Source organism: Haplochromis burtoni, unplaced genomic scaffold (genome assembly GCF_018398535.1).
Source record: "Haplochromis burtoni strain Fernald_Lab_line unplaced genomic scaffold, NCSU_Asbu1 Contig_98, whole genome shotgun sequence".
Lineage (NCBI taxonomy): Eukaryota > Metazoa > Chordata > Actinopteri > Cichliformes > Cichlidae > Haplochromis > Haplochromis burtoni.
The window spans coordinates 435187-449082 of NW_024582459.1; the positions used below are offsets into that span (position 1 = coordinate 435187).

At 37.2% G+C, this 13896-nt stretch overlaps 1 protein-coding gene across 2 annotated transcripts in view; it reads right to left on the reverse strand.

The window, feature by feature from the left end:
• exoc4 (exocyst complex component 4) overlaps window positions 1-13896 on the reverse strand; it is a 156461-nt gene that overhangs the window by 127885 nt on the left and 14680 nt on the right. For both annotated transcript variants that reach the window (XM_005927181.2, XM_042222931.1), the window contains exons 8-9: window positions 12935-13103; window positions 698-843 (exon numbers count right to left, since the gene is read on the reverse strand). In XM_005927181.2, the coding sequence (XP_005927243.1) occupies window positions 698-843; window positions 12935-13103 (315 nt within the window). The remainder of the gene's footprint in view (window positions 1-697; window positions 844-12934; window positions 13104-13896) is intronic.

Below are 13896 nucleotides of genomic sequence, written 5' to 3' on the forward strand. Positions count from 1 at the left end.
CTACCTGACAAGACTACAGATGAACGGAAGGTAAAACTATTCTGATTTTCCTTAATAACTGGCATATAGTGTTACAACTGTGGGTTAAGTACCTGTGAGCTAAGCTTCAATGTGCTGTAAGCGGTCAGCATCAGACCATTTTTTCTAATCTTGGCTTTGTATGATATTATTGAGAAGGGATATCCTTAACGCTGCAATAGGGAGCCAATCAGAGGACAGATTTTTTTTTTAAAGGGACTTTGACCTTAAGTGAGTTAATACAGCTTATTTCATAATAGATGAGTGCAGCAAGACCCAGTAAAAGACAAATAATAATTCTTTTGAAGAATAATAATTCTTTAGGTATAATCCAACTAGAAAAATATGAAGCTGGAAATGGGCATTGTAGATCCCCTTTAATTAGTTGAGAAATATATGACTGATTAATGGTTAACTAAGGACCCTTCACATAAAAACACGCTAAGAGCTTGATACGGCTCCTCTGTTATTCTCAGTGCACTGCTAATAGGAAGAAACACACTGCTCTACAAGTACAGTTAAGAATAGCTGGTCTCAAAGTATAATTCAACAGATTTTAAGCTACATAGATCATTAGACTCTGGTGTTTTATTTTTTGTGTTTCACGTGCTTTTCTTTCTTGCCTATTTTTTCAAACTTGGATTAACACAAACATTAGAGAAAGTAATGTGATCCTTACTTGAAGAGCGACTGCTTGGCACGCTGTGGCTTTTTCTTTGCAAAAAAGGCAGCAAACTCACTGCCAGTGCTCGCATAGGAGTGCTGAGCTGAGGGCTCCGTAGCACTGCGGCTGTTCTTCACATCCAAATACTCCATAAGCAGAACCTAAGCAATACAAAAAACAATGGGTGAAAAATCTGAAGAAACAGTTTTTAAGAACTAAAAATTGTTTCTAATGCAGGGGAAATATATTTAAGTCAATCTAATCACAAGGTAAATGTAGCCAAAATGCGTGGTACACAAAAACAAAGAACTGGAGGAACATTTTGCAAATAATTAGCGACAGGACAGTAACATGATTGGGTATATAAAGAACATCTTAGAGAGATTAGAGTGAGAGAGATTCTCAGAAGTAATGAGGGCCAGAGGTTCACCAATATGCAAAAATTACAAATAGTGGTGAAGACGTTGAATATCTCATCATTTACGTTACATAATCTCATCAAAAGGTTCCGAGAATATGGAAGAAATATATGTATGCAAAGCCTAAAATCAATACTGGATCTTCAGGCCCTCAGGCGGCGCTGCACTAAAGACAAACATGTTATGGAAATCATTGCATGGGCCATCCACAAGGTTAAAATGTTATCATGGAAAGAAGATGCCAGCAAGTTAACACTAAACGACGTACTGCATCTATTACAAAAGCATGGCAGTGTAGAGGAGTCCAGCTGCTGAACTTGCCTGTTTTCAGGTCAACTGAATTTTCAGCAACTAAAAACTTTTGGTTTATCATTAATAATAAAACAAAGAAGAAATAGGAATGTTGAGCAACTTTGTCAGATAACAATAAAACACACTCCTCTCTAAAAAGTCCAGCAACTGGTCTCAATTCACAAGTTAAATTTTGCTACACAGCAGTACACACAGCTTGTCCCAACTTTTTTGAGGCAAGTTGCTGCCATCAAATTCTAAATAAATACCGGTAATATTTGGTATAATCGGTAATCTGTATTTTCTTATTTTTCTAAGTTCCAATAAAATCATTGCATTCTATTTTTTACTTACATTTTACATAGAAAGTGACTTTCTATTTTTTTAAAGTTATAAAGCTCCAATCATGTCACTTTAGAGTAAATATTTTAGTGTTTTCTTTTAGTCGGTCAGCAGAAATAATGCAGTAAGAATCACAACCAATTATTAACTTTTAAAATATTTTCATTATTTACATTTTTTAACATTTTTTCTGCTGTACAAAAAAAGTACAAGCAGTGCACAAGTTAAACATCTATTTCGAGGGGCTGTTTCTTAGTAACAGTAAAAATGAGATTTGTGATAATAAAATGTACAATTATATAACAATAATGCAAACTCATCTTGAGGAGTCTTTCTGAAAATAATTTTTTTTTTTTTTTTTTAAATGTCACAAAGTCACCTGTATCATGTTTTAATGTAAAATGACGAAACTCCTTTTTTTGTTGTTCTTATATGTATACCATTTATATGCTTTATCTTAATACTACCTAAACTCTGATATGGTAACATGAAGTGCTTAGGCTTACTAATGACTCACAATCGTATCCTTGGAGCTTGACCCTCCTGCTCAGTTCTGTTGTCAGATTATTCATGTAGAGCTTTTTTTATATCCTAAGGTCTTTGTACAGCAGGTGTCTTTATTGATAATAGGACAAAGAAAACAGCCTCATTGTCATGTCTAGTTTGGTTATAAAAAATGACTTCAAAAACTTGTGAGTTTGATATAAACTTTTTGGATAATTTGGGTTTTCATAGCCAGACTTACAGAAAAAAAATCACATGCTGCTACATGCTGTCCACGTGACTTTGCTTTTGTCTCTTTTTTTTTGATTTCTTATTTAATTTTTATATAGTGTATAGACTGCTGATCTATACACTGTTGAGACTGCACTAAATTTCACTGTACATGTTACAGTGACAATAAATATGTTTCTATTCCATTTTATATCCTATTCTAGTACTGCTGCTCAATGAAGAGCTTTAAAGCAAAGCTTTATTGCAAAAAAAATAACCAATGTAGATTTGTTTGTTGTTGGGTTTTTTCCCTTTGATTTCTTGACAGTTCTTGTGGCAGCTGTGGAGAAACATCTATTTTCTAGAATACTATTATTTTTGGTTGAATAAACCCACAAACATTTTGGTGACTCATGCGTTCATATCACATCTGATGGGAAATTGAAACTTTAGATGACTTTTTTTTTGCAGATCGAGTCTGCTAAAAAAAAACTAAACAAAACAAAAAAGGGCTGGTATAAACTTTATATTTTTTTATATTTTTTGTGGCCTTCAGCATAAACATGCATCACAAATAATTATGAAGAACAGACCTCTGGACAGAAGGCAGCCAACGACATGACTGGGCACTATTGATGACTGCCGAAAAAAGTCTTGTCATCTATTTCTCTGATCTGTCTGCGTGATCCATGGTGAGATCTATCAAAGTCTTATCATGCTTCATAAAAATCTTATCAATTTCTAACAATAGTCCAGAACAAGCACACTGAAACACTGGCCAGACTCAGAAAGTTCACTTCCTCTCCTTTATCATTCTATCTGCACATTCCCTCTGTTTCTTTCATTGTCTCATTTTTCAAAATCTCTTAGGGCGTCATCTCTCATTTCTCACATTTCTATTTTTTCTCTGTTGCTCTCTCTACCTCATCTTTTCCTTTCTCTCTCACCCTTCTTCATTTCTCTCTCTCTCTGTGAATACATATGTTCTAAAATAGCTTCCCATATCTAATAGCTTCATAATTTAGAAGGGCCATTTAGCCTGTGTGTGTCTAATTCTGAGACGCAGTGTGGGTCAGCCCAGAATGGGACAGGAGTAATGGCTGAGCAGATGGAGATCCATCCCAACCATAATGATGTAATTAACACTGCGGAGAGCACCCCTCCCATCAAGCACGGGAAAGCCTTCAGTCGCTAAAATTCATATTAATCCAAGTGCACATCCATGGAAATATGATGTGGATCGCATCATCTCAGGTAAAATCTTGTGTTAGATTTAGTTAAATGCAGATGTTTTATTGGAAATTTTTTAAAATGCCTTTTAAGCCAAAATGGACCCAAAATGAAAAGGACCCAAAAATCTTTTATAACTTACAACCTATAAATTAAACAAGACTGAAAATATGGCTTTCGTCACAGACACTCATGTAAATACACAAGCTAACTGTTCTCGCCAACACACTTCCCCTGATCACATACAGAGCTGGAAAACATATTACACACGCCCTCTCCAACTGGCAACAACAGAGCGACCACTTGCCACTAGCCTCATGCTGCAGCTAATCCTATCAGTGTATTAATTACTAATGATGAGCTGATGGAGCGAAACCCCGACTTGCTTGCAAGCTAACACCCAAGCAGACTTAATGAAATGCCAGCGCTGGGCTGATGAAGGGGCTCCGACCCTACTTAAATTGCATTAGCCCAGAGACAGAGTGAACTTTGGAGGCAATTAACTGGACTGTTAGGACAGAGAGAAAGATAGAGGCAGAGAGGGATGGGAGGTGGAAAGCAACACCGAACGGGAGAAGAAAAGAAGGGGAGATAACGGTGCAAAAGAGCTGTGGAAAATAGAAAGAGCAAAGGATTATAGGTGGAAGTGAAAACTGAACAGAATGCTAATCGGAAAAAGGAGATAAAGAAAATGAGGAGAAAGACCCAGAGAGAATACAAGTACTTAGGTAACTAGTTAGTATTTGCTGATTTAACACCTTTGAGTGAAGTTTACAAAGAGAGTTTGTTTTTTCATCTCTGCTTAAGAAATCTCTGCCAAAGGCACAGTCCTCTGCAAAGTATGCTACAGAGTTGTTAACTTACACATCAAATGTTCAAATTATTTATTTATCCATTAGGGAGATGGTTCATTGATGAAGATTTCATTGCTCCTAACAAAGTTACTTTGTTGTAAAGCCAAACCAATGAAAATGTGTTTTAATTTGTAGTGGTGGTAACTAAACACATCTTACTCTTACTCTACAGTGTGAAAACTAATTAGAAAGAAAAACAAAACAATTTAAGAGGCCGATGAATTCATCCTTGTCGCTTGTCAAGAGCGTTTTAGTTTGGTTTCGAGTTATAAAATGACAAGCAAGTTATTTCTTAATGCCACGGATCTCAACTTTAGCAATCTACATATCATATAAGCAAACTACAATCAGTCATGCCATGCTGTTCAGAGTCTATTGAACACAAACAAGGCACAACCTAGTTGCTTAGCACTGACTGTTCCAAATATAGCATTCATGCATGCAAACTTAGAGCCCAATCTCAGTGTGTGAGGATGGTACCAACATTAATCACAGGCAGCTAATAATCAATCAAATGTTGGTTGATTTGAAATGTTGCAGGTGGCAATAGTTTTGGCCTGTTACCTGTCTCCCACTAATACTGTTTAATGTGCTGTAGAGGCATTTATATGGATCAACACTGTACTGAAGCATTTCATCTTATTCCAAGATAACGACCCTGCAATCTAAATTCATCTCTGATATTTGTTGTAATACCAAAAAGTAATCCCTCTTATCAATGCAAGCAAGCACACTCAGCAAACTTGCAAAACTACTCCTAAGACCTGGATATATTGTACTTGTCTCAATCCTACGACCATGGCAATCTTATCGTCAGCTTTTCTTTCTCCCTCTTACCCTTCAGGTCAAGAACCTGAAATCCTATTAAAGCTACTATTACTGCAGGCACAGATTCTCTTACTGTCACATGCTTTTTACCAAACAGCTCCTCTGTGAAGCACACAACAACGGAATACTGAAAATAAGGAACTATATTACAACCAACAGTGGTGAAAGTATATTTAAAAGAGGAACAGCAATAAATAGGGATTTGGAAAAGCACAGGATGATTATGCGGAGATAGAGGGACATGGAATCATAAAAAAAAAAAAAACCCAGGGAAACAACAAAAACCAAGGCAAATGCAGTTGCACGTGATATAAAATACAGGTCCTTCAGAGTCAGCTCAGGAATGATCTGCACTGTGACTGCAGTTGCCAAATCAAAGAGAAGGCTCAGTATTTCCATAGCAATGCAAAAACTCGTGAGACATTCATTCACTATTATTCAGAATGGCCACAAAGTCCATTCCATTTGGCAACCTACATTCCTGTATTTTCCTAATCTCTTATTAAACCAAGGTCACGCACACACACACACACACACGCACCAAAAACAGCATGTCTACAAATGGTCTGCTGAATTGGTAGTACTAATAGAGAAACAAGAATTCCTGGGAATATACAATCTACAATATAAAGCTCTCTTAGCACTTTAAATACTGGCAACAGCTGGTACCACATGGAAGAAACTCACATCTTTCAACATCTCCTGTTGTTTAAACAGCTCAGGTGAAGAATCAGCCAAATAAAAATTACAGCAACATCTTGCTATGAGTTTAGCTGGATGCCAATTATATTAGTCCAATGGACTTTCACTTTGACTTCCAATTAAAGAGATGAGAGTGAGAGAGATGATGGAACACACACTTTGAATTCCATAAAAAAAAAAAAAAAAACTTAGATTCATGGGAAAATCCATGAAACAGAAACAGGGAGGCTTTGACTAATGGGTCTTCACAGCAAATAAGACTAAGCCTACAACTTCCTGTGACTGGAGTGTATGTTTGTGTGTTTGAGTGGGTAAACATGCCAAACACTTCTAAAGAGATGACAAAAAATAATAATATTAATAATAACAATAATTTTGCCAGCGCTTTTTAACCAAGATGCAAGATGTTTGGTACTTGAGTAGATTGGACTGATTTAGTTTGGGATGAGACCCAATGTGCTGAGTGCTAAGTTAAATTAAAAAGAAGGGAACCTTAATGGAAGTCAGCCTTTGTTATTCATTTCCAGCACTCCCATGTATTTCTTCCTAACTGAAGTGTCCTGATGTCACCTTTTATGCTTGGAGGAAGTGTATACTTATCTTCTGTTCTGTCTATTAGGGCCCTAACAGCTCAGCAATCAGTTCAATTATGGAAGCATCATTCACATTTTTGCAGGTGAGCACTAGTCATTGTGTAAACTAAGCAGTCAATTGGCTAAATTTAAAGGAATAAATATCACTTCATTCTCTCTCCTTGTTTCCACCTTCCTCCTCTTATTAAGTAATCTTAAAGCAGCTGAGAGAACAATCTCAGCACTTTGTTTCTCTTTTCAAGTCTTTATTGAAATCGGCTGTCTCCCACTAAATCCCTTGGCTAGTGTCTTGTCACAAAACATTGACTGATATCCCTTGCTGCCAGTTTGAAGTTAAAGCCCAAAGTGTCCTTGGCCGTCAAAGAAAAGGGTTCTGTATACACCCGGTATTGATTGTGTTCCAGAAACTTCAATAACCTTCACAAGTTCTGACAGAGCTTCAGCCACAACTACTCTCTCAGCGCTGAACTCTTGCTAAGCAGCAGGAGTTCCCACCTGGAGGGGCTGCATCTAGTCAATCTTTTGAAGGCTATCTTGTTGACAGAGGAAAGGGAGGTGTGTCTGAATGTTCACTGAAACCCTTTTTACTCGTCTGTGTCCTTGCTGTGTCCTCAACATTTTTTTTTTTTGAAATGTAACAAACACTTTAAGTGTATTTATGCTATAAACAATAAATGTGTTTTATTCTCTTTTAAGAGATATTCAGAACAGCAGTGAATACATCAAAAGGATGAAGATTAATGGACATTATAGCTGAGCATATGCATCAGCAATGACATCGGCTGGTCTGACTGCTATCTTGAACAGGGAGCTAGATATTTTTGAATAATGGATCAAAACAAACTGATACTTAGCACATCCACAGTAAAAAGTATGGTACTCAGTTAAAGCTATGACATGAGACAGTAATACCATATAAACATACCAGCCATCCAGCAAGTAAAGGAAACCAAGCTCTTGGGCATTATCCTATACAACAAACCACCTTGGTCTACACTCTACAATATGGCAGATATTGTATTTTATTGCATAATTTTCAAATGTCACTTATTTCTTCTTAGGATATCTCAGACTTTTCATCATCTGTTGAAAATGGATGGTTAATTGAACCTGTTCTGAATGTACTTGTGGTTCTTTACACCACGAGAATGGTAAAAACTGTAGTTTTTTATAGATTAATATGAAATGGCCTTGCTGGCCCAGTGTAATTGAGATTTATGTGGCTCATAAATTAAAATGAGCCTGACTAGATTAACTGAAGAATTCCTTTCATTTTAAATATAGAGTTAAAACATACTGCTTATATGTGACTTATTGGTTATATTCTACTAAACTAAAAGCAACTTCGCTACATATATTAGTATGCTATGTACGTGTACTGTACACATAAAATATCTTGATCTTGAAGAGGTGGACAACTGTAATAACTCCATATGAGACACCCTTTATTCAAAAGATTATTCACACATATCGTATAACCATCAACAACTAAAGACAATTATTGCTAAAACATACGTCATACGTCAATGTTCGGTGATTTTTTACATATCTGGATTATGTGCGTGCGTGCGTGCGTGCGTGCGTGCGTGTGTGTGCGTGCGTGCGTCTATTGGGAGCGGGGTCCACAGACATGGTAGACTTCCCTCCACTCCGCAATATGTAAATATTACAGTCTTTGGAGGCCAGAACAAATGTGACACATTGATTAAAATGTTGGGTGAGAACAACATAGCGATGTCTCTGCTTCATATTTAATTAAAGGAGCTTATTGTCTTCTGGCTCCTCTCTGGCAATTCACTTCTACTCATTTTCACTCTGTTGATGAGCTGATTTCGTACAATGCATATTTAAGCCACTTGTGTGTTCATATTTTTTTGATACAAACAAAACAAACCCCTTTTATTATTCAACAGCACAAAAAAGGATTAATTCATGAAGCAGATATGGATCAAGCTATAGGCTCTCTTCCTAACCAAAATACCCTAAATGACCAGGCAAATAATCAGGAACACAAGGGCAAAAGAAAATAGTAGAAAACTCTGTAGGAAATTCATGGAAGCAAGATATCCTAAGCACTCTGAGAAGTAAGAGTATTACAGGGAGGGAGGATTTAAGAAAATATAGCATGAGGCAGGAAAAAGCAATCGTATTAAAGTTTCCTTTTTTAATATTTCAATCATTATTTAGAGCAACATAAAAAAACTTCAGTCCACCCTTGTAGTAAATTTACCTTTTGCTTTAGTAGAAAATATTAATAGCTTGTGTTCCCTTGTGAAGTTTCAATAGTCTAGGAATCAGTTCTTTGGGAAGACTAATGGTGAACATCCATATTTTCAAATACAGTCTCAAACATCCTTGTGTGCAGAGAGGAAACCACTCATTAAAAGTATTATTTGCACTCTGGTCACACACCAGAGGAGACAACGGTTTCAGCAAGCAGTCACACAATCAAAAATCCTTGTAGTATGTGTAAATGGCAAGCTAATTAACAAACTTTTAGGCCTCAAACCCAACAGAAGACGAGGTCAAAGGGTGATGATGGACGCCACTAGCCAGACTGCTAAATATAGATTTAATAACATTCTCACTGGACAGTCTTGATTAAGAATGTACGTAAAGGTTTATGAACTGTGAGATTTTATGAACTATGCTATCCAATTACCTGGTAAAGTATTGCTGCTTCCATCTAGGTCACAATTCTAATGAAAGTGATGGATTTTCTCCTTTGGTATATATAAAATGTTGTTTTGACTAAAATTTTAATTCAGACATCATCATATTAAACAGTCCAGGCCTGCTTAACTGTCTGATGTCGTAGTATATTTTCGATGTCAAAAGAGAAACTTGATAAATATGTATGGATATACCAAAATTCCAGTGCGTTATTTCTTTGACAAAACAGAGTGCTTTGAAGAAAAGCATCGTTTCTGGTGAAAAAAGACAGAAAAAATTGTCATGGATAGATAGCAAGTAGGAAGGGCATTTGGTGACATGTGCTTAGAAATGTAACTTCAGTGGCAGCGTAAATAATCAATAGATATACTTGCACACATTATACAGAGAGCCACTAGAAAAACTGCAAAGTGGCATTTAAAACGCTCCTTCCAGCCTCAAAACTACTGATTACCATACAGTCTTTCATGCTTTGAATCAATACTTCCACACTGAAATAAACAACCAACAGAAGCATCTCAGGCTTTTCTGAACATGGATTAGGACCATTACATGCATCCTGACTTTAGAAATCTTGTTTACCCGCTCCCCATTCTAAGCCTACTGGGCCCCAGTCACACACTGATGAACGGAGTCTCTCTGCCAAGGCCTTGTAACTAGGTGCACCGTGTGTTTCTGTCAGCTCTTGCATCTGTCTACTGGTATGTCATGTGGAAAGGTCAACCTGGTTGCTCTCAAAGAGGGGAAAAAAATAACACCCACCAAGAGGTTTCTGCCCATCAAACATGTGAACTGCAATAAGAGGCACAAGACAGGCTGGGATTCAAATAATTTAAGGGCAAAAGGATAAAGCATATTATTAAAGCTAGTGGTAAAAGGTTTGGGTTTTAACAAGTCTCTCCTACTTCACTGATACCTTTGCAAATACTGAACTAACAAGATGCCTGAGTATTTCCTCACCTTTTAGTGGGGATTCTTCCTATTTGGACCCTTTAGCCTTCTGTCTTAATTTGTGTTATACAGTTGTTGATACTCATTAAAATGGCCAGAATCTCAAAATAATAAGGCCAGTGTATGTACTAGTACTGTAATGCGTGATGTCAGTGAGAGAGGATATCCTTAATATGGGCATCTCAGGCACACAGCTGTGACTGAGAGCACATAGACCCCTCCCATCTCCTGTTTTGTTTTTGAGGGGCAGTCAATCACATCAAAGTTCTGCAGTAGTACTTTTTAGGAAGCCCCACTTTAAAACCTGATAAAGATTCACGTTGCACAATTGTTATCAATCGATCAACAAACTACCATTCATTTACATCTAAAAATAGTTAACTATATTAATTCAAGTTGGTATCATGTCTGTGTCCAACCGTTCAGGGACTCATGCCAGCAGTTTGGCCCAACTCTATGGTGCGAGAACTACTAGCTTCAAGAAAGCAGGTGTGAAATAAACCAGCTTGTTTCAGCCCAGTATGTGATAAATAAGAATTATTTTGAGCTGTGAATCATTCAAAACAGTTCTAGTTGAGTTAGAGAATAAAAAATATGGAGCTAGTCAGCACACAAAATTTGAAAGTATTACTTTTAGGTGGCCTATTCTGCAGCGGAACATTAAATGGAACATTAAATAAGAGTTAGAGTATTTATGCAAAACTAAAGAGAAACAAACTCGAGTGAAATGCATAATGAGTGACTAACATAAAGCTCACAACTAAAGTCTGGCTGGTGCTGAGAAGGCTCCTGCCCCTTTGTGGGTCTTAAGGCGTGAGATAAGAACTGGCTCAGTATCTAATAAAATTTAACAGAGCCACTATGGGAGCAGTAGGAATTTAATTTCTCTCATTGCTGATATGTGACTCTCTAAGACAGAGTGGGCTAAACGAAGGGGGTGAAAGTGAGTGTGGGAGTTGCGAGAGAGAAAAAGAAAGCCAGATAATGAGATTAAGGAGGAAATTACAAAGAGCAAGAGGGGTATGCACAAGGTATTGGGAAATTGAGAGACTGTAATACAGAGGCAACAGGAATGAAGCTGAAGGAAAGAGGAAGGGAAATGGAAATGCAGGATCATAGAGAAAGACGAATGAACATGCAGGGAAATGGCAAGGGGAAGGAGGGATGGACTACAGGCCTTTTTATTGATATAATCAGTCAGGAAATAATAACACGAGTGACTGAATAAGAAAACCTCATCTCACATAATGAGTATTCTAATCAAGAGATTACATTATCTCCCATCGCAGAGCCAGGGGACAGTGGAGGCCCTGGCAACTGGGTGTTGGCAGTGGTCGAATGCAAGTGAATGGTTTAATGTCTTATATAATGATGCTGGTACAGCAGAGCAATTATAGTGCATGCCTATGCTGCTTCACACCCTAGAAACCCATACACACACCTAAACATGCCTTCATTTGTGCATCTATGCATGCCAGCTGGAAGAAGGACTAAAGTAATTGGAAGCAGAAGAGTGCGTGAGTTAGAAATAGATGGGTTTCCAATTTAGCATTCTGTCATTTTATTTATTTTTACATTTGTATGATCAGTAATGAAAGTAGCAGTAATATGTCCAATCAATTACAATGGCAACATTAAAGGCATCCAGGTAGACCCTTGGAGAAAGTTTCTTCCCTGTTTTTATAGATTCCACTCAAAAAAAGAAAAACCTGCTGTGTTCATATTTTTTATATATGTATTCACACTGCACCTAAATAGATCCATGAGAACAGCCTATTAATATTAAAGAAGAAGCATCTCATCCACTCTAACAATATCAGATGCAGATAAGTACATGTGTAGTTATCTTTTGCAAAATCGGTCAGAAAAAATGTCATAAATAACAATCACCCAATCAAGGATGAAACACAATCAAGGTGCATCGGTGTGTTTTTTTACCCATTGTTAGGTATGAACACAAACTGGGACACAGACGCATGCCAACTGTCACAGATTTTCCTCTGAGAGTCACTATCGGGTCAACTGAACAGCTGCTCACCCCCCTCATCCAATCAGACAGGAGCAAGGATCAAGAACCGAGCATAACTACACGCCAATTAAAGAACCTTAAATTAATCCAAGCAATCAAGCCTCCTCTGTATTTTTCTCTAGCTACTCCTTGCTGACAGACTGAATGCCATCCATCACATTGCTGCCTGTTTCTCTACTGATTAATTTACTATAAGTGAAAGTGCTACAAGATTGCTATAAGAAGGGGGTTGGGGGGGGATAAATCTAGAGTGAACAAATCACTGTGGCACTGAATGAAAAATAAAAGCCTGAGGGTATGTTAGCGTGGGAAAACAAAACAAACAGGTCCCATTTCTAAACAGATAAATAGCCCAATAATGGTTGTATACTTTAAGTTGTAACGGTACATGTAAGAGCCACTGTAGAAGGATAATATATCTCAGAATAAATTACAAATCTATTTTAATCTACTGGCCATAAAGACATGGTAAAGTTAAACTGTTTCATATTATTCAAGTTCCTTAGACAGATGACTAAAATATTCCTAATTATTCTGCATAGCTTCATTTTATTTACATCTGTTTTTGTACACTTCATTGTCAGATATCGACTGCATTTCTTTTATCATTGCTGTTGCCAACTAACCTGCAGTACAGTTTGGATCTTAGCAGAGACATCTGCTTGCTCGTACAGCTTGATGCCCTCTTCTTGGGCCTGCACCCCGATGTGTTTCAGGTGGGTAAGCACCACACTGTGAGCCTGGGCCACTGCCTTGAACTTGTCGAACAAGAGCTCAAGCAGTTCCAGCAGAAGCCTGCAGAGGGAGCCAGACAGAGCAGAAAGGAAGAGAGGAAGAGAAGGGAAGGGGTCAGGAGAGTCAGGAGTAAATAGAGACACGGGGAGAGGATAGAAAGGAGAAAGTGAAGTACGATTACAAAAATTTCAAACAGCATTAAATGGTATATTTAATTGTTTTATTAAAAAATAAATCTGCAGTATAATGTTTATTTAATAAGCATTTCACAAGGATCTTTATTGTCTACACAGGCACTAAAATAGACAACCAGCATTACTTCAACTGGGCACTTTATTTGTTAGGGAAATGTATGTCTTCTGCAGTAAATCACATGACTTGAGATTTCCATGTAAGTAAAATAGAGAGCTACAGGTGTTCTAAGGCAGCTTGTCAAGGTTATAGAATTATTTGACAAACCTTTGACAAACAATCCCCAAAAGTCAAAATACACAGATTGCCACCTGTGAAGACCACTCTGTCATGTTTGCTTAAACTTCACAATTAAGAAAATCCATTAAAACTACTGCGGAGCAGTGAAAGGTTTGATAATAGTATGATCCAGGTTTCAAATTATCTTTCTCTAGTATGACATTAAACAATACAAGTACAAGTACAACAAGCTACTGTGAGGAATGTATGCAAATCTTTATAACATCAAGGGTGAAAAAAAGCTCATCTAAACTGTCCAAAACAGCAGAAAAATAACATACAGCTAATAACAGATAATTTACCCATGAAAAAGACCATTGAGACCACTTCAAATGACCAATATTCCAGGAAGCCGTTTTCATTTACAGTTTTCCATTTAACC